The sequence below is a fragment of the Erinaceus europaeus genome, chromosome 5, assembly GCF_950295315.1.
Source record: "Erinaceus europaeus chromosome 5, mEriEur2.1, whole genome shotgun sequence".
NCBI lineage: Eukaryota > Metazoa > Chordata > Mammalia > Eulipotyphla > Erinaceidae > Erinaceus > Erinaceus europaeus.
The window spans coordinates 3,729,791-3,756,294 of NC_080166.1; the positions used below are offsets into that span (position 1 = coordinate 3,729,791).

The following is a 26,504-nucleotide window of genomic DNA, read 5'->3' on the forward strand; positions in this document are numbered from 1 at the left end:
GTTCTAAATGTATAGTAATAGGAAGAAACAGAAAGAAACAGAAAATTTCCTGTTACTGGATTTATATTGTAGCTGCCTGCAGATGTTGGGTTTTCAGACTTATCTGATTTTGCAGCATCCTCACCTGCAAAACCTTTAGCCCTGAAGTCTCCTTATACTTGACTAGAATGCTGTGCTCCTGGAATCAATGATGGTGTTCTTTTCTATCTGAGAGGTTCAAGTAGCAAGCCTGGTTTTCCTTAAATTTCTCCCAAAGGATGTGAGTATTTGAAAAATAAACTCAATAGAGTCGTCCTCTAGGGAGCCTGGCCAGAGTTCTCAAACTTTGACTCAGAAATGACGAGTTCTGACACTTACTGATGCAGAGTTTAGAACATGTCACTGAACCTCTGACCCCTAAGCTGCTGTCCTGTAAACAAGGATAATGGTTACCTACATCATAAACTCCCATGATAATTTCCACTGTACATGATGACGGTTTCCTTCTTTTTTTTAACCCATCTCTGAGAATATATGCTGTCCAAAGTCACTAATACAAGGGTAATGTATATACATGTGTAAGACCCAAGATCTGAGATCTTTCAGAATATTTGTAAAGGGATCCTAATTTGGAATTTTATCAGCATAAAAGGAATATTTATAATAAATAAATAAATAATGGTAATGAGAATATTTTAGTGAATCTTATAAAAATTAAGTTAAGAGTAAAATTCAGTCAAAGAGAATATTATTAAAGTAATTGGTACAGGCACTTTTCTTTTGCAAAGTAATACAAATACCATAAAAGCCTTATTTAAGAAGAGTCAAAGCCAAAGCCAAAAAAAACTGTCTCTTTGAAGTGCTCTTAACAACAGCCATCTGGGAAATTTTGATCTCCTCCCTGGGCCTTTTTGCCCACTCTGATCATATGTGGTGCACAAAAGAACAGCCAGATTAACTAAAGGCAATGAAATGCTTTATTAGAACTGGTTAACATAATCAAATCTGATAAGTGTGGTTTTTTTCCTAGGGATACAGTGAGGATGATTTTGAAAGATATTTTTAACAGAAAGTAGTCCAATGCAAGGATTTAGCTTGATCACTGTAGAACAATGTGAACGTTAAAAGAGTAAGAGAGACACACAGAGAGAAAGAGTTTTTTGGAAATCCTTTTTACTTTGGTGGTGGATCAGTCATCCCAAGGAGGAACCAGAGTCATTTTGTTGTTGTTGTTGTTGTTTTAATATTTATTTTATTTATTTATTCCCTTTTGTTGCCCTTGTTGTTTTATTGTTGTAGTTATTATTGTTGTTGTCGTTGTTGGATAGGACAGAGAGAAATGGAGAGAGGAGGGGAAGACAGAGAGGAGGAGAGAAAGACAGACACCTGCAGACCTGCTTCACCGCCTGTGAAGCAACTCCCCTGCAGGTGGGGAGCCGGTGTTCGAACCGGTATCCTTATGCCGGTCCTTGTGCTTTGCGCCACCTGCGCTTAACCCGCTGCGCTACAGCCCGACTCCCCCACCAGAGTCATTTTTAAGAAGTATAGACTTCAGTGCTGGGGAAGGTGACCTCTTAGTTAGATGCAAAACTTTAGTGTGTGTGTGTGTGTGTGTGTGTGTGTGTGTGTGTGTGTGTGTGTGTGTGTGTGTGTGTAATAGTAGATTACAAGATTTTAAAATTACACAGCACACCCAACCTCCCAAAGATAATCACTACAGTTCTCACAAGCCTTAGAAACAGTTTGATTCCTTCTGGTTTTGTTGTTGTTGTTGTTGTTTTCCAAGTTCATGTGTATCAGCTCTCTAGGCTCCACAGATGAATGAAGCCATCTGGTAGCTGTCTTTCATCTCTTTACTTATTTCACTAAGCATAATCACCCCCAGTTCCACCCATTTTGTCCCCTAGGACACAATGTCATCCTTTTGATTGCAGAGTACTGTTCCATGGGATATACATCCCATAACTTCTTTAGCCGGGAATCTGTGGATGGGCATCTAGGCTGCTTCCACTCTCTGGCTATTGTGAGTAATGCAGCTATGAACATAAGAGTGCATATGTCTCTTCAGGTGATAAGAAGCTAAGAAGTCTGTTCCTAGAAGCCCATGACTAGTCATTTTTGCCTGAGCCCAATAGCTACCATGGAGGTGGACTAGAAACACTGTCTAGAAAGATGGTGTCATCGATGAGAATAGGGCTAGAAAGCTGGACTAGGGTAGCCAGTAGGGTAGCTCCCAAACTTGAAGAAATTATATAAGTACAATTACATACTGGCATAAATTTTGGTAAAACGGTGTGTAAAAACCCTGTTATATTTCAGATTATATTTCCTTGGAAGTCAACAGACAAAAAAATGTCAGGATCTGAGCTGGGGAGATAGCATACATGCCCAGCATGACCATAAGCTGAGCAGTCCTCTGGTGTCTGTCTGTCTGCCTTTCTCAATAACATCATATGTGTGCATGTGTACATATAATTTTTAAATCAGGATCTATAAGGCTTATTCTCTGTAGTAAATCTAGTGGCTTGCTGTTATTGAAGCTATGCAAGTGTCAAGTACTTTATATGGTTAATCTAATTTAATCTACAGTAACTATATAGGTATTTCTAGCAAGTTCAAAACTGGGGTTCAAACCTAAACCACAGCTCTCTCTAACGACAAGCTCAAAGAAGAATGAGTAATAAACTCTGGAAACTTGGGGAATTGCTCTCAGGAGAGCAGTTGCTGAACTTGGGGGGGGTTGCTCTCAGGAGAGCAGTTGCTGTCATGTGTCCTATCGAGAAGCTCTAAGCCTCCCACAAAGTCAACGTGCGTCTCTTCTGTGCGCACAAACTCAGGGTCATCCTGGAGTTGGCTCTATTCCCGGGATCTGTGCTAAGGATGTAAGGCTAACTTCCATCACCCCACAGTCAAGGCAGCTGCGTTCTTACCACCATATATACTTCAGACTGCAACTCTGGAAGCCCTGAAACACAGCTGTGAGCATATGTTTCTGTTCCATACACTGGAGTCTTTATGGCTGGATGCTTCTGGGAGGCTCTGGGAAGTTCACTCACAGGATGTGCTGTTCACCGGACTGCCCTGCCCACACAGACATGCTCAACTTCATCAAAATGCAGGCTTTGGCTACCTCCGTACACCCCCCCCCCACACACACACACACACGCATGCACACAGCCCCAGGGATTCAGGCCCTGCTACTTCACCTTGCTAATCCTTAGTTGGTTTATTTTTTACTGGATGTATTATTTGAAGAACCTTTCAGTGTTTTTCCTTACAGAACTCGTTGTACTAACCTGACAGAAGCTCATTTTAATTCAACCCTGATTACACATTAAAGTCAATTAATGTGGCCTTTTTAAGTAATGTGGCCAGGCCGCAGCAGCACACACAGTAGAGCACACATATCATAGTGCTCAAAGATCCAGGTTCAAACCCCCGCCGCCCAACTGTAGAGACAAAGCTTCCCAAGTGGTGAAGCAGGGCTCCCGGTGTCTCTTATTTTCTCCCTCTCAACTTCTGTCTCTGTCCTAAATAAATATTAAACATCAGTGTCAAAACCTCCACTTAGTCTCTGTTTTGTTTCTTTTTCTTGATGCACTGACTTTTTCAGACATAATCAGTGTGCTGCATTGTGCATCACCTCAATCCTTATGAAAGTAGAGCTCTGCAAAATAGATCGTTATAATTCTAATGTGTGCCATGGTCACATCATAATTCCTGCTGCACTGGAGAGAGGGCCCAAAATGTTAGAAGCTCTGCACAAATACTTCTGGATTAAGTAAAGCAGGAAATAGCTGATGTGAAACTCTCTTCAAAATGCCAAGGCGGGGGGGGGGGGGGGGGCTGGGGAGTGGTTCAGGTCCTGTAACATGATGGCAGAGGAGGACCTAGAGGGGGTTGAATTGTTATGTGGAAAGCTGGGAAATGATACGCATGTGCAAACTGTTGCATTCTACTGTTGACTATGAACCATTAACCCTCCAATAAAGAAATTTTTTAAAAATTAAAGAACTTAAACATGCAAAGTGTTTTTCTTTATTGAGAAGAAAAGGGTTTAGGATAGTGAATGGTAGAAGAGATTGAGATCATTTCCTCCTCCTGGATACACACTTAAACTTTGACAAACTATTTTACAATTCATTGACTTTTTTTAGTTATTAATTTGGAACAGGGTAGTATTGACATTTTGGACTAGGTGGTTTTTTGTTTTGAGAACTGCCCTCTGAATTATAGGAAGTTTCTCAGCATCCCTAGCCTCTCTCTTCTAAGCACCAGTATTACTCACAGTTGTGACAATCAAAATTGTCTCCAGATATTGCCAAATCTCTCCTGGGAGAACCTCATCCCTGGTTAAGAACTCTTCATTTAGAAGGAATAAAGTGTGACACATCTGCCTGACTGTAGCAATAAATACTTAAAAATCAAAGCCCACACAGAAGCCAGGAGATGGCTTACCCAAATAGAGCATACTTTTTTTATGCCCAAGGACAGTGGTTCAAGCACCTCGCCATCACTTGGGAACAGTAGAGCCACATTGTGAGAACTCTCCTTCTCTATCCAAAAAGTAGAGAGAGAAAGAAAAAGACTCAGCTGAGAGAGAAGGAATTGTGTAAGTTAGGAGCCCCAGTAATAATGACCTTGGTGACAAAAATAAAATAAAGCCCACAAATAATAGAATAAACTGTACTCCTAAAAAATGTGTGTGTTTATGAAAATTTAAAGAGTGTTCTCTATTGCTGCTTTTGAAGGCCATATTTTTTCGTGATACTTGTCATATTGATCATTTTTATAGAAATACAAGTGCATATATGGCATTATGTAACCTAAATGTGGATTTGAAGATAACAAACATGGCGTGGTATAACTCCACCATGCAGAAGAACAACATTCACAGAGCAGAAGTTATTAAGAAAGAATGTCAGGGCTGGGTGGTGGCGCACCTGGTTACGTGCACGTTACAGAGCACCAGGACCTGTGCTCCAGCCCCTGCTCCCCACATGCACGGGGAAAACTTCCTGAGTGGTGAAGCAGGGCTGCAGGTGTCTCTCTGTCTGTCTCCCTCTCTGTGTCTCCTGCCTCTCTTTGGTGTACTGCACCAAAGTAAAAGACTCTGGAGTGGATGGGGGGAGGGGAGAATACAGATCCAAAAAGGATGACAGAGGATCTAGTGGGGGTTGTATTGTTCTGTGGAAAACTGAGAAATGTTATGCATGTTCAAACTATTGTATTGACTGTCAAATATAAAACATTAATTCCCCAATAAAGAAATTTAAAAAAAAGAAAGTAAGTGAGTCTAGGGGCTGAGTGGGGTTGAACCCAGTTGAGTGGCTACATTACCATTTCAAGGGGCCTGGTACAAGCCCCCCAACCCCCCTGCCCCCCGCAGGGAGCACCTTCGTGGGCAGTGAAGCAGGTCTGGAGGTGTCTCTCTCTCTCCCCTCCCTACCTCCCCTTTCCCTCCCAATTTCTTTCTGTGTTATCAAAATTAAATAATAACAATAAAATATATTTTAAAAGAGAATGACTGAACTGATTGTTTCTTTTTTAAAAATTTCTTTACTGGGGAATTAATATTTTACATTCGACAGTACATACAATAGTTTGTACATGCATAACATTTCCCAGTTTTCCATATAACAGTACAACCCCCACTAGGTCCTCTGTCATCCTTTTGGACCTGTACTCCAGATTGTTTCTGAGAAAACTGGCCCAGCCCCGTTATGTAAAGCAGCTTCTTTGGCATGCTGGTCCAGCCCCGTTATGTAAAGCGGCTTCTTTGGCATGCTGGCCCAGCCCCGTTATGTAAAGCAGCTTCTTTGGCATGCTGGCCCAGCCCCGTTATGTAAAGCGGCTTCTTTGGCACGCTGTGTTCCTTGAACTCACTGTGCTGTTCTAAAAGAACCCTGGACCCATCCTACTAGGGAAAGAGAGAGGCAGACTGGGAGTATGGACCGACCAGTCAACGCCCATGTTCAGCGAGGAAGCAATTACAGAAGCCAGACCTTCTACCTTCTGCAACCCTCAATGACCCTGGGTCCATGCTCCCAGAGGGATAGAGAATGGGAAAGCTATCGGGGGGGAGGGGGTGGGATATGGAGATTGGGCGGTGGGAATTGTGTGGAGTTGTACCCCTCCTACCCTATGGTTTTGTTAATTAATCCTTTCTTTAATAAAAAATAAATAAATCAGCCCTACCACCAAAAAAAAAAAAAAAAAGAACCCTGGGGTTAACTTGGAACCTGGCACATAAACAGTTCAATAACTGGTGAAGAAATGAACAGATGAATGAATGTTAAAGGCTACTATAAATCCTAAAGCAGAAGAGCTTTGGTGTGCTCAGTACTGAAAACCCTGTTTGGCTGGGAGTATGGATCCATCTGTCAACGCCCATGTCCAGTGGGGAAGCAATTACAGAAGCCAGACCTTCCACCTTCTGCATCCCATAGTGACCCTGGGTCCATGCTCCCAGAGGGATAAAGAATAGGAAAGCTATCAGGGGAGGGGATGGGATATGGAGTTCTGGTGGTGGGAATTGTGTGAAGCTGTACCCCTCTTATCCTATGGTTTTGTCAATCAATGTTTCCTTTTTATAAATAAAAAATTGGAAAAAAAAAAAAGCTGTTTTATTGCATCTGAAGCTCCTAGGCTAAGGAATGAAATCATGCGATGGGTAGGTCATCATCAATCGGAATTAAATGGCCTTAACAGAATGACAAGAAGGGTGAGATAAAGTCTGATCTGTCAGTTGGGTTCTGGCTGTGGAAGACGCCCCTGCAACATCGTGAGGCACATGTTTTCAGCGACAAGAGATTTGATATTGGCAAAGTGTTGTCATACTCTTAGGCTTGAATTAAGTCATCCCCACACTGCCCCCTTATTCTTGGCTGGAAGCTTGCATAAGAGAACCAAACAAGAGACTCCGGGGGCCGGGTCGTGGTGCACCTGGTTGAGCACACATGTTACAATTCTCAAGGACCCGGGTTCAAGCCCCCAGTCCCCACCTGCTTGGGGGAAAGCTTTGCAAGTGATGAAGCGGTGCTGTTGCCAACCTCTCTCTCTCTCTCTCTCTCTCTCTCTCTCTCTCTCTCTCTCCTCCCTCCCTTTCTCTCTCTCTCTCTCTCTCTCTCTCTCCCTCCCTTTCTCTCTCTCTCTCTCTCTCTCCCTCCCTCCCTTTCTCTCTCTCTCTCTCTCTCTCTCTCCTCTCCTCTCCTCTCCTCTCCTCTCCCTATCTCCTCCTTTCTCTTGACTTCTGGCTGTCTCTATTCAATAAATAAATAAAGATAGTAAGACTCCAGTAATAGCAACAAACAGGATGTCTCACAGGATGCATCAGAAAGAAAAGGTGCTATAAGCCAGTGACTCTTAAACTCTGCTATACTCTAAAACCAAGAGGAGCTTTTCAAAACACCATGCCTAGAAAATTAGATGAGTGATTCCTTAAATCATCAATTAAAATAGAACCACACCTTGGGTGTCCAACTTGGGAGTCTTTTTCTTTCTTTTTTTTTTTCTTCAGTTCCCAAAGAATTTTCAGCATGCATTGTGATAACTGTGTGTAAGCCTTTACCAGATAATAATTTTCAAGAATTTGGGTCATCTCATTAAAAGAATCTAACAATCAATCACAAGTGCTTGGCTAAGTTTCCTTTAGAACATTTCATATGTACGTGTGTGTGTGCGTGTGTGTGTGTGTGTGTGTGTGTGTGTGTGTGGTTTAATTTAACTTTTACTGAGGGGATTAATGGTTTACAGTGAACACAGTGTCTCAGCTTTACTCTCACCCCAGCCTAGGCCCACCACCATCAGGCAGCAGGACCTGAGAGTCCCCCCACACCCCAAGCCTTTACTCTGGTCCAATACACCAAACCTAGTCCTAATTCTGCACTGTGTCTCCCCTTTCAATTCTTCTTTCTCAACTTTTGTCTATGAGTGAAATGTATTTAAATATTTATATATTAAACATTATATATTTAAATATTACAAATATTCATATTTAAAGTGATTTTTCTCTTTATTGGGGGGTTCATGGTTAATAGTCAATGATAAAATACAGAATTTGTCCATGTGTGACACTTCTCAGTTTTCCACAGAACACTCTAACCCCCCACCTAGGTCCCCCTCTGCCATCCTGTTCCAGGACCTGAACACTCCCTCACCCCAGGGTCTTTGACTTTAGTGCAAGACACCAACTCCAGTCCAAGCTGTGCTCTGTGTTTCCCCTTCTGTTGTTATTTCTCAACTTCTGTCTATGAGTGAGATTGTCCCATCTTCATCCTTCATTTAGAACATTTCTGTCTTTTTTTGTTTTTAATTTTTATTCATGAAAAGGAAACACTGACAAAAACCATTTAGAACATTTCTATGCGGCCAAGGTATCTACTAACATCTTCTGTGCAGTGCAATCGCAGATCTTTCTTTTGTAACGAAAACACTCATTCCAAAAGGAATGAGTATTTTTTTTTTCGATTGAAAGTATCCAACAGAGACTAAGAAGACAATACAAAATCATATTTAGTAAATTTTGTTGTTGAGTGCAGTTCCTTGCCCTGCGTATTTATTGTTATTCTTGTGGTAATCCACATAACGGAAATTTGCCACTTTGCCTTTCAATGCATGTTGTGTCACTGTGCATTAATTAATCGCCACTTTCTGCCTGTGTGAGTCAGACCAGAGACTCTGGTGGTTGAAGCAAACCCATTGCCTGGGTTCAAAGGATAAGATGATGTGCCAGGGTTTATTAAATCCTGCTAAACCGTTAAATCCCTGGAGAGCTTTTTTTATTATTATTTTAATGTATTTATTTATAAAATGAAAACACTGATAAGACCATAGGATAAAAGGGGCACAGTTCCCACCACCAGAACTCCGTATCCCATTCCCTCCCCTGACAGCTTTCCTGTTCTTTATCCCTCTGGGAGTATGGACCCAGGGACACTGTGGGATGCAGAAGGTGGAAGGTCTGGCAGAAGCTTCCCGGTGAACGTGGGCATTGAAATGTCAACCCATACTCCCAGCCTGTCTCTGTCTTTCCCTAGTGGGGCAGGGCTCTGAGGAAGCGGGGCTCCAGGACACATTGGTGGGGTCATCTGTCTAAGGAAGTCCATTTGACATCATGGTAGCATATGGAACCTGGTGGCTGAGAAAGAGTTAATATACAAAGCCATACAAATTGTTGATTAATCATGAACCTAAAGGCTGGAATGTTACAGATGAAGATTTGGGGTCTCTGTTTTGTAGATAGCTAGTATTTTAGTTACATTCCAAAGGGCCCATGACTACACTAGTTTTTTCCTGAGCCTGGCATCTGATATGCGGGTGTATCCAAGTTATTGTCTGGGGAGATGCTGTCATGGCTGAAAAGGGGCCAGAAAGCTGGATCAGGGGAGAGAGTAGCTCCCAAATATGGGAAAGGGGTATAAATATTGTTGACTGTAAACCCCATTGATTTGATGTGATCTGGGGCCCATATTCAGCTTAGGAGCCTGTGTGACCTCTGCGTCCCTGTAGCTCTGAGCTCACATTCTGTGGTCCTGAGTAGGAGCATTCCAAGTTGCACCAATTTCAGGACCCATCTTCCTCAGGTGGTAGGTAGAGTCCAACCCCCCTTTGGAGGATGAAACATTCTCTACCATTGTTGATCCACACTGAGGGTCTTATGGGGTCCCCAAAGGGGTCCATTATGTTGTTCCTGATGTGGATGACCAGTGATAATGGAGAGAGGGATCTTTTCGAAATCTAGGCCCATCATGTTTGTGTGGGAATCTCAGGACTCCCCGACTAAGGTGCCAGCTGATGGAGTGGCCTGATAGTGACTAAAGAATCATCGTTACAGTATGTCAGTCTCTTGCCCTTATTCAGCTTTTGTAGTCCTTACTTTGGTAAGGTTAGCTTTGGAGTGAGTGAGGGGAGTGTAATAGGAGGTAGGTGAGAAGGATATCTAGATCTAAGTAGGAACTATTTTATTAGGTACTTTAAGGTGTCTTTTTAGGTCTTTCTACTTGCTTGCTTCATTTATTGACTCACTGCAAACTATTTTGCACTTTTGCTTTAATGTATATATTTTGCCCTAATTTATAGATACATGTGCACATCTGCCCTATCTCATGGGCTCTGGTCTATATCTAGGTTTTGAGGCCTTTTTAGGAAGTGGACCACCCAAAATGGAATTAAGGAGTCCTATGAGAAAGGAAAGGTCTCACCCCAGTAATGAGGCTGAAGGGGTGACATTCCACGTCTTGAGTTCTCTGGACACAGTCTGAAGTGAAGCATGCCGAGGTGGTACTCACTGCATTGGATAGGTTGGGATCAGCAGATGCAATATCATTTGGTCTGAATTGAGAGAAGCATACTGGAAAGTGAGTCCCACCCTAGAGGTTCCAGGACTGGGGGAAATGTGGGCTCTATAGAGGAAGCCAGAGGCTCCTGCTGTCTTAGGGTTGAGGAAGGCAATAGATAGTTACTGCTATAATCAAATTATTTGGCAATTGGGTTGACTTTGAAAATCCCATTGTTAGGGTTTGCTGTATCATACATGACCTCACCATAATTTGCCCTTTGATGTCATATATATCTATATTTTATAAAGTAACACCACCAGTTACTTCTGCTCTCCTGATCTAAGCTTTTAGGAGAGTCAGCATTTCAAAGACTCAGCCTATGGTCTGTGCATTAAAAAGTTTGAGATATTCAATCAATTTTCCCCTCTCATATTAATTAAATAGTGATTTATACGACTACAAGTTAATGTGAGTGTACATAAACACAATTCCCACCACCAAAACACTGTGTCCTATCCTCTCCCCCCCCTCCCCCCCAGTGAAGCCTAACATCCACCCTCACCCTCCACCCAGAGATTTTGACTTTGGTGCCCTACTACAAACTCAGTCAGATCCTGCTTTGTGTTTCTCTTTCTGTTCTTCTTTCTCAGCTTCTGTTTATAAGTGGGATCATCCCATACTCATCTTTGTCTTTCTGACTTAGCTCACTTAACATAATTCCTTCTAACTCCATCGAAGATGGGTCAGAGAAGGTGGGTTCATTGTTCTTAATAGCTGCATAGTACCTCGGGAGCTTTTTAAAAGTCAGTGCCTAGACAATTGAATTGGTGGTCCATAAACCATAGAATTTAAAGGAAGAGACATCAGGATGGAAATTCAAGAACAATAAAAAAATTCTTTATTGAAAGATAATCAGTTTACAGTCAACAGTCAAATACAGTAGTTTGTACATGTGTAACATTTCTGTTTTCCTCATATTTCACCCCCCCCAGGTCCTCCTCTGCCATCATGTTCCAGGGCCTGAACCTTCACCCCCCGTCCCAGATTCTTGTTTAAAGTTACAGTATTCATTCCATATGCACTGACATGAACAGGTGTAAACAGTTCAGATATGTGAGTGATATGCAGATACAGTATTCATTCCATATGCACTGACATGAACAGGTGTAAACAGTTCAGATATGTGAGTGATATGCAGATACTTCATGATTTATTTTATTTGAGCATGTGGTCTGGTATGAATATGTCACACAGATCAATATGTGAATACACAGTTGTAATGTAAAAATACATTTCTTCCTAAGGTCCACTTTCTGAAACTTTGAAAGCTACAACTAGAATGGTTTAGATGACAGACTCTCAGCAAATGTTCCAAATCACAATCAAAGATCTATCAATACTCAGTAACCAAGTGACCTTGGATCAGTTATTTCACTTCTCAGAATCTCAGTCTCCTCACCTATATAAAGCAGGAAACAGAACTAGATCTTAGTTGTTATTTGCTTATATCTCCTTCCATTCTGTTGTTTGCCTGTTAAAGGAACTTGGGGGTCAAGGGGAAGCAGCTGTGTAGGATCTAGTAACATCTTGCCCTCATGACAGAATGATATCTTCTGGGGTCAGGCGGTAGCGCAGCAGCTTAAGCACACGTGGTGCAAAGCACAAGGACCGGTGTAAGGATCCCAGTTCGAGCCTCTGGATCCCCACCTGCAGGGGGGTCGCTTCACAGGTGGTGAAGCTGGCCTGAAGGTGTCTATATCTCTCCCCCCCTCTCTGTCCTCCCTTCCTCTCTGGATTTCTCTCTGTCCTATCCAACAACAAGGACAGCAATAACAACAACAGTGATAAACAAGGGCAACAAAAGGGGAAAAAATAGCCTCGAGGAGCAGTGGATTCAGGTGCAGGCACTGAGCCCCAGTGACAACCCCGAAGGCAAAAAAGAAAGAAAAAAGAATGATATTTTCACATCCCCCACTCAACCTTTAAGGTTCATGAGTAGCTTGTTCAGAACTGTCTTCGCCCCGATGTAAAGGTTCAATACTCAGCTGTTCTTAAATCACTGATAGTTGCATTGAAGTGAACCAATCACCAAAGATTACATGCAAAGCCTGTGCAGGCAAAGTCTAGGAAGTGGACTAACTGTGCTTATTTTTTCTTTTTTCTTTTCTTTTCTTTTTCTTTTCTTTTCTTCTTTTTTTTTTTTTTTTGCTTGTTTATTTCTTGTGAAAAGAACATTGCCATTTCACCATCCTTGGCCTGGACCAGAGGGCTTATGCAATCATCAGGACATGTGAAAGCGATTTCCACTGACAACAGCTTTGGCTTCTTCTCTGCAGTAACTTAGTCTCTATCCGGACCAGCCTGCTGTGGCTGTTCTTTTGTAAAATATGGCCGGCCCTGGGCTGACTGAAATGATTTTTGATTGGAGGGGTGGGAGGGTGGTCAGTGATTTACAGTAGTCGTTGACACACGGGCACAGTCTCTTGCGTCTCTGTTCTATGCATCTGCAAAGCGCTCTCACCCCCAAGTCACACCCTTTACTCCCATCATGCACCAGGATCCCAGCGCTCCCTTCTGCTGCTTCCTGTTTCTAAGGACAACACAGACCCACCAGAAAGAGACGCGGTGTGCCTCCTGATCTCACACTGCAGTGTCTCATGAACATGAAACTACATGCTCTGCTTTGGATTTAAGATTTTATCTTTTAGGGTTAAAACATGTTTGAGGTCTTTTTCAGCCTATACCATTGTTTTTCGTTGGTATTATTTCAGGACTTGATTCTGCATTACACTAAGGACTATTGTTTTGTTCTCTTTCCTTTCTTGCTATTTTCCTAGTGCATCTCAAATCAAAGGGGAATTATCAGTTGGTTTCATTTAGTTATTTTGGTCAGAGGGCAAGGTTATCACTCCAAATTGTGTTAAGTGAAATCAGCTAGGAAGAGAAGGATGAATATGGGATGATCTCACTCATAGACAGAAGTTGAAAAATAAAAAACAGAAGGGAAAACACAAAGCAGAACTTGGACTGGGTTTGGTGTATTGCACCAAAGTAAAGGACTCTGGGGTGTAGGGGGTGTTCAGGTCCTGGAACATGATGGCGGAGGAGGTCTAGGTGGGGGAGGAGGGTAGATTTTTATGTAGACAACTGAGAAATGTTACACATGTACCAACTACTGTCGACTGTAAGCCATTAATCCTCCAATTAAAAGTAAATTATCCCTTCAAGCACTTGCTCCACACAAGGTACTCAGCCTCTGTTAAGGGACAGTTGACCGCAGATGGACCCCATGACTTGGCATGGCAGGTGGTTCTCTATTGAAGATCAGATGCTTACTGATTGTCTCCCGCTCCACAACTCAGCTCTGAAGAAAGCTGTCACTTCCCTGCAAAGACTTCTGTCCATCCAACCTTCCTCTACCACTTTAGTTGTTCCTCTTCCTTCGCCCCAAGCTGACATTGGGAACTTGCACATGATTGCATTTGGTGTCTGTTTTGCCTTTGTCATGAGTAGAGTCCAGAAGATGATGTCTGGCTAGTGAGTACACAGATAAGGTAGGTCCATCTTTGCAGGTGCCTGTCACAGGAAGAAATTGTGTCAACAACTGTACTGCAGTCCATTAAAACACACACACACACACACACACAGCAAATATATAAGCAAAATAGTATGAAATCACTTCTTGGAATATTCTTCTGTGTAGTGTCTGGGAAGAACACCTTCCTCCAGTCATAGACCCAGTGGACAATTGAAGGAAGAAACCAACTTTGGCCTGCCCAGATAATCTCACTGGCAAAATCAGCCAAGGTTACTATTAAAAGTGCTGTATGTTGGGGGCCAGGGAGTGGTATACCTGGTAGAGCTCACATGTCACAATTCACAAGGACCTGGGTTCAAGGCCCCAGTCCCCACCTGCAGGGTGGTGAAGCACTGCTACAGGTGTCTCTGACTTCATCTTATCTCCACTACCTCTCGACTTCCTTCTCTATCAAATGCATAGATAAATGAGATGTTTCTATAAGCGCGACAGTGTCCCCAGTTCCCTCTGACAGTGTCTTTCTGTCTTTGGAGCTTTGGACATGATATTATTTCCTTGACTTTTTAAAAATATTGATTCCCTTTTGTTGCCCTAGTTGTTCTATTGATGTCGTCGTTGTTGGATAGGACAGAGAGAAATGGAGAGGGGAAGGGAGACAAAGGGAGGAGAGAAAGACAGACACCTGCAGACCTGCTTCACTGCTTGTGAAGCGACTCCCCTGCAGGTGGGGAGCCGGGGGCTGGAACCCGCATCCTTACGCCGGTCCTTGCGCTTTGTACCACGTGCGCTTAACCCACTGCGCTACAGCCCGACTCCCTATTTTATTGAATTTTTAAGGTGATTTTTTAAATTCATTTATTCCCTTTCGTTGCCCTTGTTCTTTTATTGTTGTAGTTATTATTGTTGTTCTTATTGATATTGTCGTTATTGGATAGGACAGAGAGAAACAGAGAGAGGAGGGGAAGACAGAGAGGGGGAGAGAAAGATAGACACCTGCAGACCTGCTTCACCGCCTGTGAAGCGACTCCCCTGCAGGTGGGGAGCCGGGGGCTCGAACCAGGATCCTTACCCCGGTCCTTGTGCTTTGCACTGCCTGCGCTTAACCCGCTGCGCTATTGCCTGACGCCCTTCAATAGCTTTTAAAAGTTTGATTTTAATAAAAACTCTCTTCAGCTTCCTAAATTAGCATTAAGTAAGGATACCAGTTTAACATGATTTAACAAGTACTTTTTTCTGCCTCCAGGGTCATCATTGGGGCTCAGGCAGGGGCATCACTAGCCCACTGCTCCTGGTGGTTATTTTCTCCATTTTAGTGAATAAGACAGAGAGAAATTGAGAAAAGAGAGGGAGAGAATAAGATAAGACAGCTGCAGACCTGATTCACCCCTTAGAAAGCACCCCCCCCCCCCGCAGGTGGGGAGCAGGGACTCGAGCCCGACTCCTTTCATTGGTCCTTGTGCTCAGTACAGTGTGCACATAACTGGGCGCTCTGCGGCCCGGCTCCCTAAGTGCTCTTCTAAGATGATGGTTAATAGTCATATTCTCCTCACACTCTCTTAAACTAGGTTCACAGAAGTTTATACTAAGTATTAATCTTGATAATTAACTTTTTTAGAACTGATGAAAGAACTTCGTGAGAGGCCAGTTTCTCAGGGTTTACCTCCAACTGTATTTCTCAGTAGCAGTGGTTTTCAGCAACTTGGCGACACATTGCAAACACCTGGAGAACTTTAAAAAGCTTTGATACCCAGCCTGCACCTCCAGACAGATATACTCAGGTCTCTAGGAAGAAATCAAGGCATCAATATTTTTATGTCTTCTAAGAGATTCCTGTGTGCAATTGCCATTAAGAAATAACAGTCTTGGGGAGCCGGGCTGTAGCGCAGCGGGTTAAGCGCAGGTGGCGCAAAGCACAAGGACCGGCATAAGGATCCCGGTTCGAACCCCGGCTCCCCACCTGCAGGGGAGTCGCTTCACAGGCGGTGAAGCAGGTCTGCAGGTGTCTATCTTTCTCTCCTCCTCTCTGTCTTCCCCTCCTCTCTCCATTTCTCTCTGTCCTATCCAACAACGACAACAACAATAATAACTACAACAATAAAAAACAACAAGGGCAACAAAAGGGAATAAATAAATAAAATAAATATACAAAAATTTTTTTAAAAATTAAAAAAAAGAAGTAACAGTCTTGGGGTTCCCTGAGTTGTTGGATTCTAAGAGTTGAGGTAAGAACATATCTGAGCTTGCCGCTGTTCCTTTCTGGTAATTTTTTTTTTCGTAAAGTAAGAGAATTATCTAGCGGAAAAGTTACTATTTTTGTTATCTGTGAGTTTGTTTTTCTTTTGAAATTCCAATTTATGACAAGTTTACCTTTTAATTGGGCCCTTCCTCCTTAAAGTAAATTAAAAAACAAAACCGCAGTAGTCAGATCTCACTGGCGTGGGAACGGGGGTCAGCGCTGTTGTTGAGAATGGCCCGGCTACCAGCCCTTTGGATCTTTTCTTTGGTTGAAAATTCTGTTCATGTCATTTCCTCATTTTTATGGGGCTGGTTGATTTTTGCATGTGTATGTTAGCTTAGCAACACAGATGCAGAGAGGACAAAGCAAGTAAAGAGAAAGAAGGTAAGAAGGCAAGGAAAGAAAGGCAGGTGATGGAAAATAGACATTCAAAACAGACAGAAAGCAGAATCCATGTTGCACTACAGCTGTGTCACGGTTCCTTTGTAAGCACACCTTTCATCACATTAGCACCAAAACCACGAATTTCCTGTTTCTGTGTAGGATAAGAAGACAGCAGGGAGCTTCCTGTCTAGAGAGAGTTCAACAGAACCAGGATACACAAAAATACTAAATTTATGTAAGCAAATTGTCTCAAATTAATTCTTTTTAACTTTATTTTATAGTTTTTCTCCATGGTTATCAAAGTTATTTCCATCAAGTTTTCAGGTTAGAACTATTTTTCTTGCCATTACGTCACAATCTTACATGACACAGGAACATAGGACTGCCATGATGTTGAATTTGATATTTTCATATTACTTTAGCTCAAAACTTATTCTTTGACTTTGCACATTACTTTTTTTCCCCCATTTATCAGGGAATTAATGGTTGACAGTTGACAATAAAATACAGTAATTGGGGAGTCGGGCGGTAGGGCAGTGGGTTAAGCACACTTGGCGCAAAGGCAAGGACCGGCGGAAGGATCGCAGTTCGAGCCCCCAGCTCCACACCTGCAGGGGAGTCGCTTCACAAGTGGTGAAGCAGGTCTGCAGGTGTCTATCTTTCTCTCCCCCTCTCTGTCTTCCCCTCCTCTCTCCATTTCTCTCTGTCCTATCCCACAACGATGACATCAATAACAACAATAATAACTACAACAATAAAACAAGGGCAACAAAAGGGAATAAATAAATATTTTAAAAATACAGTAATTGGTACATGTGTATCATTTCTTAGTTATCCATGTAACAGTAACCCCCAACCTCCTCTGCCATCCTGTTGCAGGACCTGAACACTTCTCCCCACCCAAGAGTCCTTTACTTTGGTGCAAGACACTAAACCCAGTCCAAGCTCTGCTTTGTGTTTCCTCTCTGTTGTTATTTTTCAATTTCTGAGATCATCCCATATTCATCCTTCTCTTTCTGGCTTACTTCACTTCACATGATTCCTTCAAGCTCCGTCCAAGATGAGGTGAAGAAGGTGAATTCACTACTTTTAATAGCTGAGTAGTATTCCATTGTGTATATAGACCACAACTTTCTCAGCCACTCATCTGTTGTTTGAAACCTGGATTGTTTCCAGGTTATGGCTATTACAAATTTCTGCACATTACTATGAATGATGTTATATTCTATGTAAGTTATAAAACTGAAGTTGTGAAAGACTTGGATTTCATCTATTATTCTGCCTTATGTAATTGAGGACAGTGAGATTCAGATGGATTGCAAAAACCAATGTTAAGTAGTAGAACCAATAGAGAGATCTCTAGGGCAGAAATCTTTCTTATAACAGTCAAGTCTGTTTGCTCTTCATACCTTCTGTGTAAAAGGACACAGTCAGAATGTGAGTCTTCTCTGACCTGCAGATGAGATACAATAGTTGTGTTTTAAATGTCTTAATAACCATGGATTTTCTGGAAGAACTTTAAAATAATGTTTTAAGTCCTCTACTAGCAAAAAAAGATTCTCTTCAAGTACTCTTCTTTACAATAGGTGCTTTTTTTTTTTCTTCATTTCATTTGTAACAGATATCTACACACAAGTGCTCTCAGCTTATAAGCACTGAGTACAAAAAAAGAGATTGTGCCCTTGGTAACAAGGCAGATCCAACGATCCCTCCTGCTTCTCTGAGATTGTACAAGAAAAGGTTTGTTTCTTAGAACCCTGAGACCATGGAATTGGATTAAGCAAAAAAATCTCTGCTACTCGCAGCACATACTCCGAGGGTAAAGGGTACTATTTCAGTAAGTAATTTGGGATTCTTGGTCATGAGAAGACTTTGGGGGGGCATTTTTTTTTCCTCTCTCCACATAGTAAATCACAGTCTACACTGGCATGGAAATTTCACAAGTTCCAAGATACTACCCGTTTGTTTCCTGATCTATTCTTGGAACAGGCCTGACACAAAATAGTTGTTTAGTAAGTGTTTACTGAATGGGTGACTGAGGGGTGCATTCCTTTAGGTTTAGGACATCACGTTGTTAAGGAACTCTATTAATAATCAAGATGAAATCAAGATGACTGACGCTGAGTTTATTTACGCACGGGTCAGAGGCTCAGATCTTTCTCATAACTCTGGCCCTAAACAAAGGGACTGTACTGGCTTATATAGGAGGTGCAGGGTTGAGAGCAGAAAGCGTCATCACAGAAGCTGAGGCTGTAAGGTTAAGGGCTGGGACTTGGACCCACTGCTCAGGGGCTGGCTGCCTTCATGACTGGTATCTTTCCTGCAGAGCCGTGTGTGGGAAAGTTTAGCTTCCGCATTAAGATAAAATACTGAGGGGCGGGTCCCTTTTAGGAGGGCGGAAGCTAGTGAGGGTTACAGAAGCCACCTTCTCAGTAAAGGTTCAGTCTGGCCTTCACCGTCTCTCCTTGTGACCACTCGCTCACCCAGTGAAGGCCAGCCTGCACTAACCGCTGCACCATCTCAGACTTTCTACACATTCTTAACCCTTTATTATATTTTCAGTCTGTCTGTCCTGTATTGAGGCCTACTTACAAATGAATCACAGTCATAGGCATAGATAATAAGCATATCCAGGGGCTAAACTCTGAAAAATTCCTGTCAACATTCTTATGAGGTTTTGAAAAAAGAAAAGGAAAAGGAAAAAAGAAAGATACATCTTTTGGTTCAATCAAATACAGTGTGTGTGTGCGTGTGCGTGTGTGTGTGGTGTATATATACATTTAGAATGTGGAATCAGGAATGTCTATGTGTTTATTTCCATGCTGTTTATTGTCAAATTAACTTTTATAGGAATAAAAATGCACTTTAAGGTCAAGTGCCTCCCTGTTGTGTATGAATGAGATTCTTAGGTCAGCGAACTAATATATTGAGTTTACAGCGGAATTGGGCATCATGCACCTGTAGCTCATAAAGAAAAAGAGGGAGTTGGGCTGTAGCGCAGCGGGTTAAGCGCAGGTGGCGCTAAGCTCAAGGACCGATGTCAGGATCCCGGTTCGAGCCCCCGGCTCCCCACCTGCAGGCAGGTCCCTTCACAGGCGGTGAAGCAGGTCTGCAGGTGTCTGTCTTTCTCTTCCCCTCTCTGTCTTCCCCTCCATTCTCTCTCCATTTCTCTCTGTCCTATCCCACAACAACGACATCAATAATAACTACAACAATAAAACAACAGGGGCAACAAAAAGGAATGAATAAATAAAATTTAAAAAAAAGAAAAGAAACTGTACTATCTCCAGAATTCGGCCTTGGAAGTGAGAAGACGAATCAGAATTGACATTAGAAGTTAAATATGGCGCAAGCATGTCTGCGGCAGCAGTTGGAAGCTTCAGATTTCACAGACTCTTGACTAATATCCTCACAGACGAGGGTTTCTCCACGTCTCTAATGAGAATGGTCCCTTACGTTTGCTTACATCACTTGTCAGCAGCGTCTTTTTGATGTGTTTACAGGGTGACTCTTTTGAAGAAAGCAAATGTGGAAGTGACTTTAACAAGACTATCTTTCAATATGAAGGATAGTCACGACAGTGGGGGCAGCACTTCCATCCATACCGTTTGTCCCAGCTGACCTTGCCATAGTCGTCCTCGTTGGCCATCCCAGTGGGCACTGCTGGGCATGTCCTTAGCGCCTACCTAGCTTCTCCACAGTCCTGTGCACTGCTTCAGCCCGTGGATAGAGGCAGCATCATCAATGGGCAATGACACCTCCAGGCAGCCCTCTATTCTTTAGTGTTCCAGTGAAAGGTGTGAGACAGGGTGGCAAGATTCCCTTCACATCACCTTCATTGCTGGCTGCCTCAAACCATTTTTACCACCTTAAATGTGTGTTTCATAGAGCACTGGGTGGTGAAGCACCTGGTTGAGCACACATGTTACCGTGCAGAAGGACCCATGTTCAAGTCCCCATTCCCAATCTGCAGGGTGAAATGCTTCGTGATTGGTGAAGCAGGTGTGCAGGGATCTCTCTCTTTCTCTATCTCCCCCCTCCCCACTCAATTTCTCTCTGTCCTATGAATAAAATGGGGGGGAAATGGCTGCTGGGAACATTGAATCATAGTGCCTGCACCAAGCCCCAGTGATAACCCTGGTGGCAATTAAAAAAAAAAAAAAAGAGGAAAAAAAGGGTTTCTTTAGCACTCTGTATTACCTTCGAATCTTAGGCCCTTCTGTTTGTTTCACTCCACAGATTCTTCTGGAAAGCCTAAATTCACCAAGTGCCGCTCACCAGAGCTAGAAACGTTCTCATGCCACTGGACAGATGGGAGTCCAGGATCCATACAGCTGTTCTATATCAGGAGGTAGTCTCTCAACTCTGACTTTTCTCTCATGGATTTTCTCATTGACGTGTTGCAACTTGTATGCGGTGGTAGGATCCCAGCTACCTGGGGGGCTGGGGCTGGAGGATCACTTGGGCCCAGGAGTTCTGGGCTGCAGTGCGCTATGCCAGTCAGGTGTCCACACTAAGTTCGGCATCAATATGATGACCTCCCGGGAGCAGGGGACCACCAGGTAGCCTAAGGAGAGAGGCTAACAAGTGGGGTGTCTTTCCAGACCTCCATCCAAGGATGGGAGAGCTCCCCTAAGTTCTACCAAGCTTTCACATAGTCCCACAGTAGGAATGCAACTCATTTTGGTGAGTGTATTTATTCACTTGTTTATTTTCCAAATAAATATTAGTTAAGTCCTTACTATCAATACATGTCAGTACTATCTTTGGCACTGGTAATAGAGCAGTGTTTAAGAAAGAGATGTTAGATGCATTTGAACACATGCCCTATCTCATGGGCCCTGGTCTATATCTAAGTTTTGGGACTTTGTTAGGAAGTGAACCTCCTGGAATGGAATTAGAGAATACTATGAAAGGAAAAGTCTCACTTGAGTAATGAGGCTGAAGGGTTGACATTCCACACCTGACATCTCTGGACACAGTCTGAAGTGAAGCATACCGAGGTGGCACTCGTTGCGTTGATTAGGTCGGGATCAGCGGATGCAATATTATTTGGTTTGAATTGAGAGAAACGTGCAGGAAAGTGAGCCCCACCCTGAGGTTCCAGGACTGGGGGAAGTATAGGCTTTATAGAGGAAGCAGGGGGTTTCTGTTGTCTTAGGGTTTAAGAAGGCAATAGACAGTTATTGCTATCATCACATTATTTGGCAATTAGGTTAACTTTGAAAAATCCCTTTGTTAGGATTTGCTGTATCATATACAACATCACCATAATTTATGTCCTTTGACATTATTTGTATATAGCTGTGCCACTGGTTGCTTCTGTTCTCCCAGGTCTAAACTTTTAAGAGAGTCAACATATCAACGACTCAGCCTATGTATTAAAAAGACTCAGTCTGTGCTTTAAAAAATTTGAGACATTCAATACGTTTTTTCCCTCTCATATTAATTAAATAGTGATTTATGTGACTACAGATTAATAGGAGTGTACATAAACACCAGTCAAATGAACATCTGGAGGAAAGATTGTATGAGCAGAGGGAGTCGCAAATGCAAAGGCCCTGAGGTTCACTTGACATGACTGAGGAAAGTAGGAAGTCAGCAGGAAAGGTTCCAGGAGGGAGAAGGAGAAGTAAAATGAGGAGAGGTTGGTCAACACTTCATCCCAGAGTCTCACTTCTCCAGAGCCCTGCCGCCCCGCTGGGGAAAGATAGAAACAGGCTGGGGGTGTGGATCCACCTGTCAACACTCATGTCCAACAGAGAAGCAATTACAGAAGCCAGAACTCCCATCTTCTGTACCCATAAAAGGAATGTTGGTCCATATTCCCAAAGGGATAAAGAATTGGGAAGCTTCTCATGGAGGGGAATGGGACACGGAACTCTGGTGGTGGGAATTGTATGAGATTATACCCCTGTTATCTTACAATCTTGTTCATCATTATTAAACCACTATTAAAAAAAAAAAGAAGAAGAAGAAGTCGGAGAACCAAAGTCAGACTAGGACAAACCTTGCAGATTACAGAAGGGCCCTTGAATTTTACTTTGGGGGGATGGGAGGTGCAGCCCTTTGGGGGTTTGTGAAAATACTCTATTTTTAAAAGGTTTGCAGGGGCCTAGTGGTAGCACAGCAGATTAAGCGCATGTGGCACAGATCGCACGGATCCACATAAGGATCCCGTTTCAAGCCCCGGGCTCCCCACCTGCAGGGGAGTCACTTCACAGGTGGTGACGCAGGTCTGCAGGTGTCTGTCTTTCTCTCCCCCCTTTGTCTTCCTCTCCTCTCTCCATTTCTCTGCCCTATCCAACAGCAATGACAACAATAAAAATAATAACAAGGGCAACAAAAAATGGGGGGAAAAGAATAACCTTCAGGAGCAGTGGATTCATAGGTAGTGCAGGCATCGAGCCCCAGCAATAACCCTGGAGGCAAAAAAAAAAAAAAAAAAGTTTGCTCCTCTGAAATTAGTTCCATTAATTAAGAGACTATAAACTTTGTTTTTTAATCATTTCATTTTTACCAGTGGTCCTGTCATTACTCAAGCAATTTCTCTCATACCTCCCACTGCAAGTATTTGCATTGCTGTTTAGTGTCTGTTCATATCTTTGCTTCACTGATTGGTTGATGTTTTTGTCTTTTGTTGTTCCTTTTGTTTTTTCCAAGTGTTGGGTTCAAACGCCCCATCACCTCTCCTCTTCTACCAGCCAAGATGCAAGCTCAGCACAGCCACTTTGTCCTAAGCCAGTGGTGATGCTCAGTCCACAGCAGCGCTGAGCCCATGGGGGGTGGGCAGGGCCGGGAGCTGCAGTGAGCAGTTAAGGGCGCAGGTTCAAGGCCAAACGCCCTGTGTTGCAGCCTGGCTTTCCCTGAATAGTGTCGCAGTGCCAGACAAACTGGTCAGTCTGTCCACAACTCAAACCCCGTAGTTGCAAAGAGGAGCTAGCAGGCTTACCTCAAGGCTTCCTGGGAGTATTGTATTAATCTTCTTCTAGCGTTTGCCCTTCTTCCGTAGCCAGTCAACAGCGTCAGGTTGAGCCTGATGTCAAGTTTCGAGACCTCCTTTGAATATGGAGAGGTGGCAGTCGTTGACTATGTGGGTCATCGTCTGTCTGGAGCTGCAGGGGTGGTTCGGGTTGTCTCTGGCTCCCCAGCGATGGAACATAGCGGCGCACGGGCCACGGCTGTTCGATAGCGATTGAGGAGGGCCCGATCATAACGTGCCAGGTCAAAGCCGGGTTGACGCTCGCAGGGGTCTGTGATGAGGTGTTTGTTCTTGACCTCGGCTGACTGCCAGCTCTGTTTCCAAGAGTCTGGAACAGAGAAGTTCAGTGTAGGCGCAGGGGACCAGATTGGGTGACGAGACGTCAAGCGTTGGACAGGGTGGGCGAAGATATCCGCATATATTGGCAGGTCCGGTCGAGCCTATTAATGATACAGCAAGACACTTAGCAGCATTCTTGGTGCGTATTAAGTACTCAACGAATGGTAGCTGTTTTTCTTGTTTTGGTCGAGTAGTAATCATTAAAAAAAAAAAAAAAAACCTGATGGTAGAGTATTCCAAGTCCTAGGGTACAAATGATTCCTTACTATTTGTATCTAGTTATATGCCATAAGACATTTCTTTTTTAAAAATTTTTATTTATAAAAAGGAAACACTGGGAGTTGGGCTGTAGCGCAGCGGGTTAAGCGCAGGTGGCGCAAAGCACAAGGACCGGCATAAGGATCCCGGTTCGAACCCCGGCTCCCCACCTGCAGGGGAGTCGCTTCACAGGTGGTGAAGCAGGTCTGCAGGTGTCTGTCTTTCTCTCCCCCTCTCTGTCTTCCCCTCCTCTCTCCATTTCTCTCTGTCCTATCCAACAATGACGACAACAACAATAATAACTACAACAATAAAACAACAAGGGCAACAAAAGGGAATAAATAAATAAAATAAAAAATATATTTCAAAAAAGGAAACACTGACAAAAACCATAAGAGGATAAGAGGGGTACAACTCCACACAGTTCCCACCACCAGAACTTCGTATCCCATCCCCTCCCCTGACAGCTTTCCTATTCTCTATCCCTCTGGGAGCATGGACCCAGGGTCATTGTGGGAGGCAGAAGGTGGAAGGTCTGGCTTCTGTCATTGCTTCCCCGCTGAACATGGGTGTTGACAGGTGGATCCATACTCCCAGCCTGCCTCTCTCTTTCCCTAGTGTGGTGGGGTTCTGGAGAATTGGAGCTCCAGGACACATTGGTGGGGTTGTCTGTCCAGAGAAGTCTGGTTGGCATCATATTAGCATCTGCAACCTAGTGGCTGAAGAAAGAGTTAACATTTACAGCCAAACAAACCGTTGACTAATCATGAACCTAAAGGCTGGAATAGTGCAGATGAAGATTTGGGGGTCTCCATTTTGTAGATAGTTAGTAGGTCTATTTTAGTTATATTTCAAAGAGCCCATGACTACACTCATGGTTTATTTGTTTGTTTGTTCTGAGACTGACATCTGATATGCAGGTGGATCCAAGTTATTATCTGAGGAGATGATGTCATGGCTGGAAAAAGGACCAGAAAGCTGGATCAGGGAAGAGAGTAGCTCCCAAATATGGGAATGGTGTATAAATATTGTTGACTGTAAACCCCATCGATTTGATGTGATCTGAGGCCCATATTCAGCTTAGGAGCCTGTGTGACCTCTGCATCCCTGTAGATCTGAGCTCACATTCTGTGGTCATGAGTAGGAATGTTCCAAGCTGCCCCAATTTCAGGACCCATCTTCCTTGGGTGGAATATAGAGTATGTTGTCCAGCCTCCTTTTGGAGGATGGAACATTCTCTACCATTGTTGATCCACAGTGAAGGCAAGGTCCCATGGGTGTTCGTGTGTGTGTGTGTGTGTGTGTGTGTGTGTGTGTGTGTGTGTGTGTGTACCTCTCTCAAAATAATCATCATCATCATCATAATTTTATTTGTATGGAATAATTGATTGTACTGGACAGAAACGTATCAGACTAGGGCCTGCCTTATAAAAATAGGTCTTTACTACCCTAATATACACCAAATTTGAAACTAAGAAAAAGATTTATCCAACTCTCAGTGAAATAGCTCCCCTGGATAGTGTGCCTGCTTTGCTGAAAGCAGGAGCCAGGATCCTGGTACCACGCTAGAGAAAGATTTGTTGCAGTAGTGCCTTTTCTTTCTCTCTCTGCCCCTCCCACTTGTTCTGTCAGAAAAAAGTCACCCCAGAGTGGTGAAACAATGAGAATATCGTCTGCAAATACATATTTCGTTGGAGAGAGAGAGAGACAGAGAGAGAGAGAGAGATCTGGAAAGATGGATCTTCACAGATCTAAGCTGCTCCTTCAGTTTTACCTCTCAAAGGCCAGACTTTGCTCCTGCACACCCCTGACCTTCTAGCATCCCTGGCCCAAACCCAGGATCGGTGGTAATAGAGACGTCACAGGTGTGACCAGGTAGAGGGAGAAATTGTGGGCATATTCAGAAGGATGTCATTACGCTTTACACCTGGTGGTGTTTGGGATCTCAGGGGAAAATCATCAGCCTCAGCCCCCCTAATGGCTAGTTAGCTTAGTTAATCTTTACCCCACTAATGGCTAGTTAGCCTAGTTAATCCTTACCCCCTTAATGGCTAGTTAGCCTAGTTAATCCTTATCCCCCTAATGGCTTGTTAGCCTAGTTAATCCTTACCCCACTAATGGCTAGTTAGCCTAGTTAATCCTTACCCCCTTAATGGCTAGTTAGCCTAGTTAATCCTTACCCCCTTAATGGCTAGTTAGCCTAGTTAATCCTTACCCCCTTAATGGCTAGTTAGCCTAGTTAATTCTTACCCCCTTAATGGCTAGTTAGCCTAGTTAATCCTTACCCCCTTAATGGCTAGTTAGCCTAGTTAATCCTTAGCCTTAATGGATACTGCAACGCAAGCTGTCACAGTCACTGTTTTATGTCTTCTCTATAAAAATAGTAGTATTGGGGAAGCAATTACAGAAGCCAGACTTTCCACCTTCTGCATCCCACAATGACCCTAGGTCCATACTCCCAGAGGGGTAAAGAATAGGAAAGCTGTCAGGGGAGAGGAGGGGATACGG

The 26,504-nt window shown here is 43.3% G+C and overlaps 1 protein-coding gene across 6 annotated transcripts in view; it reads left to right on the plus strand.

Moving 5' to 3' along the window:
* The window catches only part of GHR (growth hormone receptor), a 253,214-nt gene that overhangs the window by 203,127 nt on the left and 23,583 nt on the right, over nucleotides 1-26,504 (plus strand). For all 6 annotated transcript variants that reach the window (XM_060190997.1, XM_060190996.1, XM_060190994.1 and 3 more), the window contains exon 4: nucleotides 20,657-20,768. In XM_060190997.1, coding sequence (XP_060046980.1) covers nucleotides 20,657-20,768 — 112 coding nt within the window. The remainder of the gene's footprint in view (nucleotides 1-20,656; nucleotides 20,769-26,504) is intronic.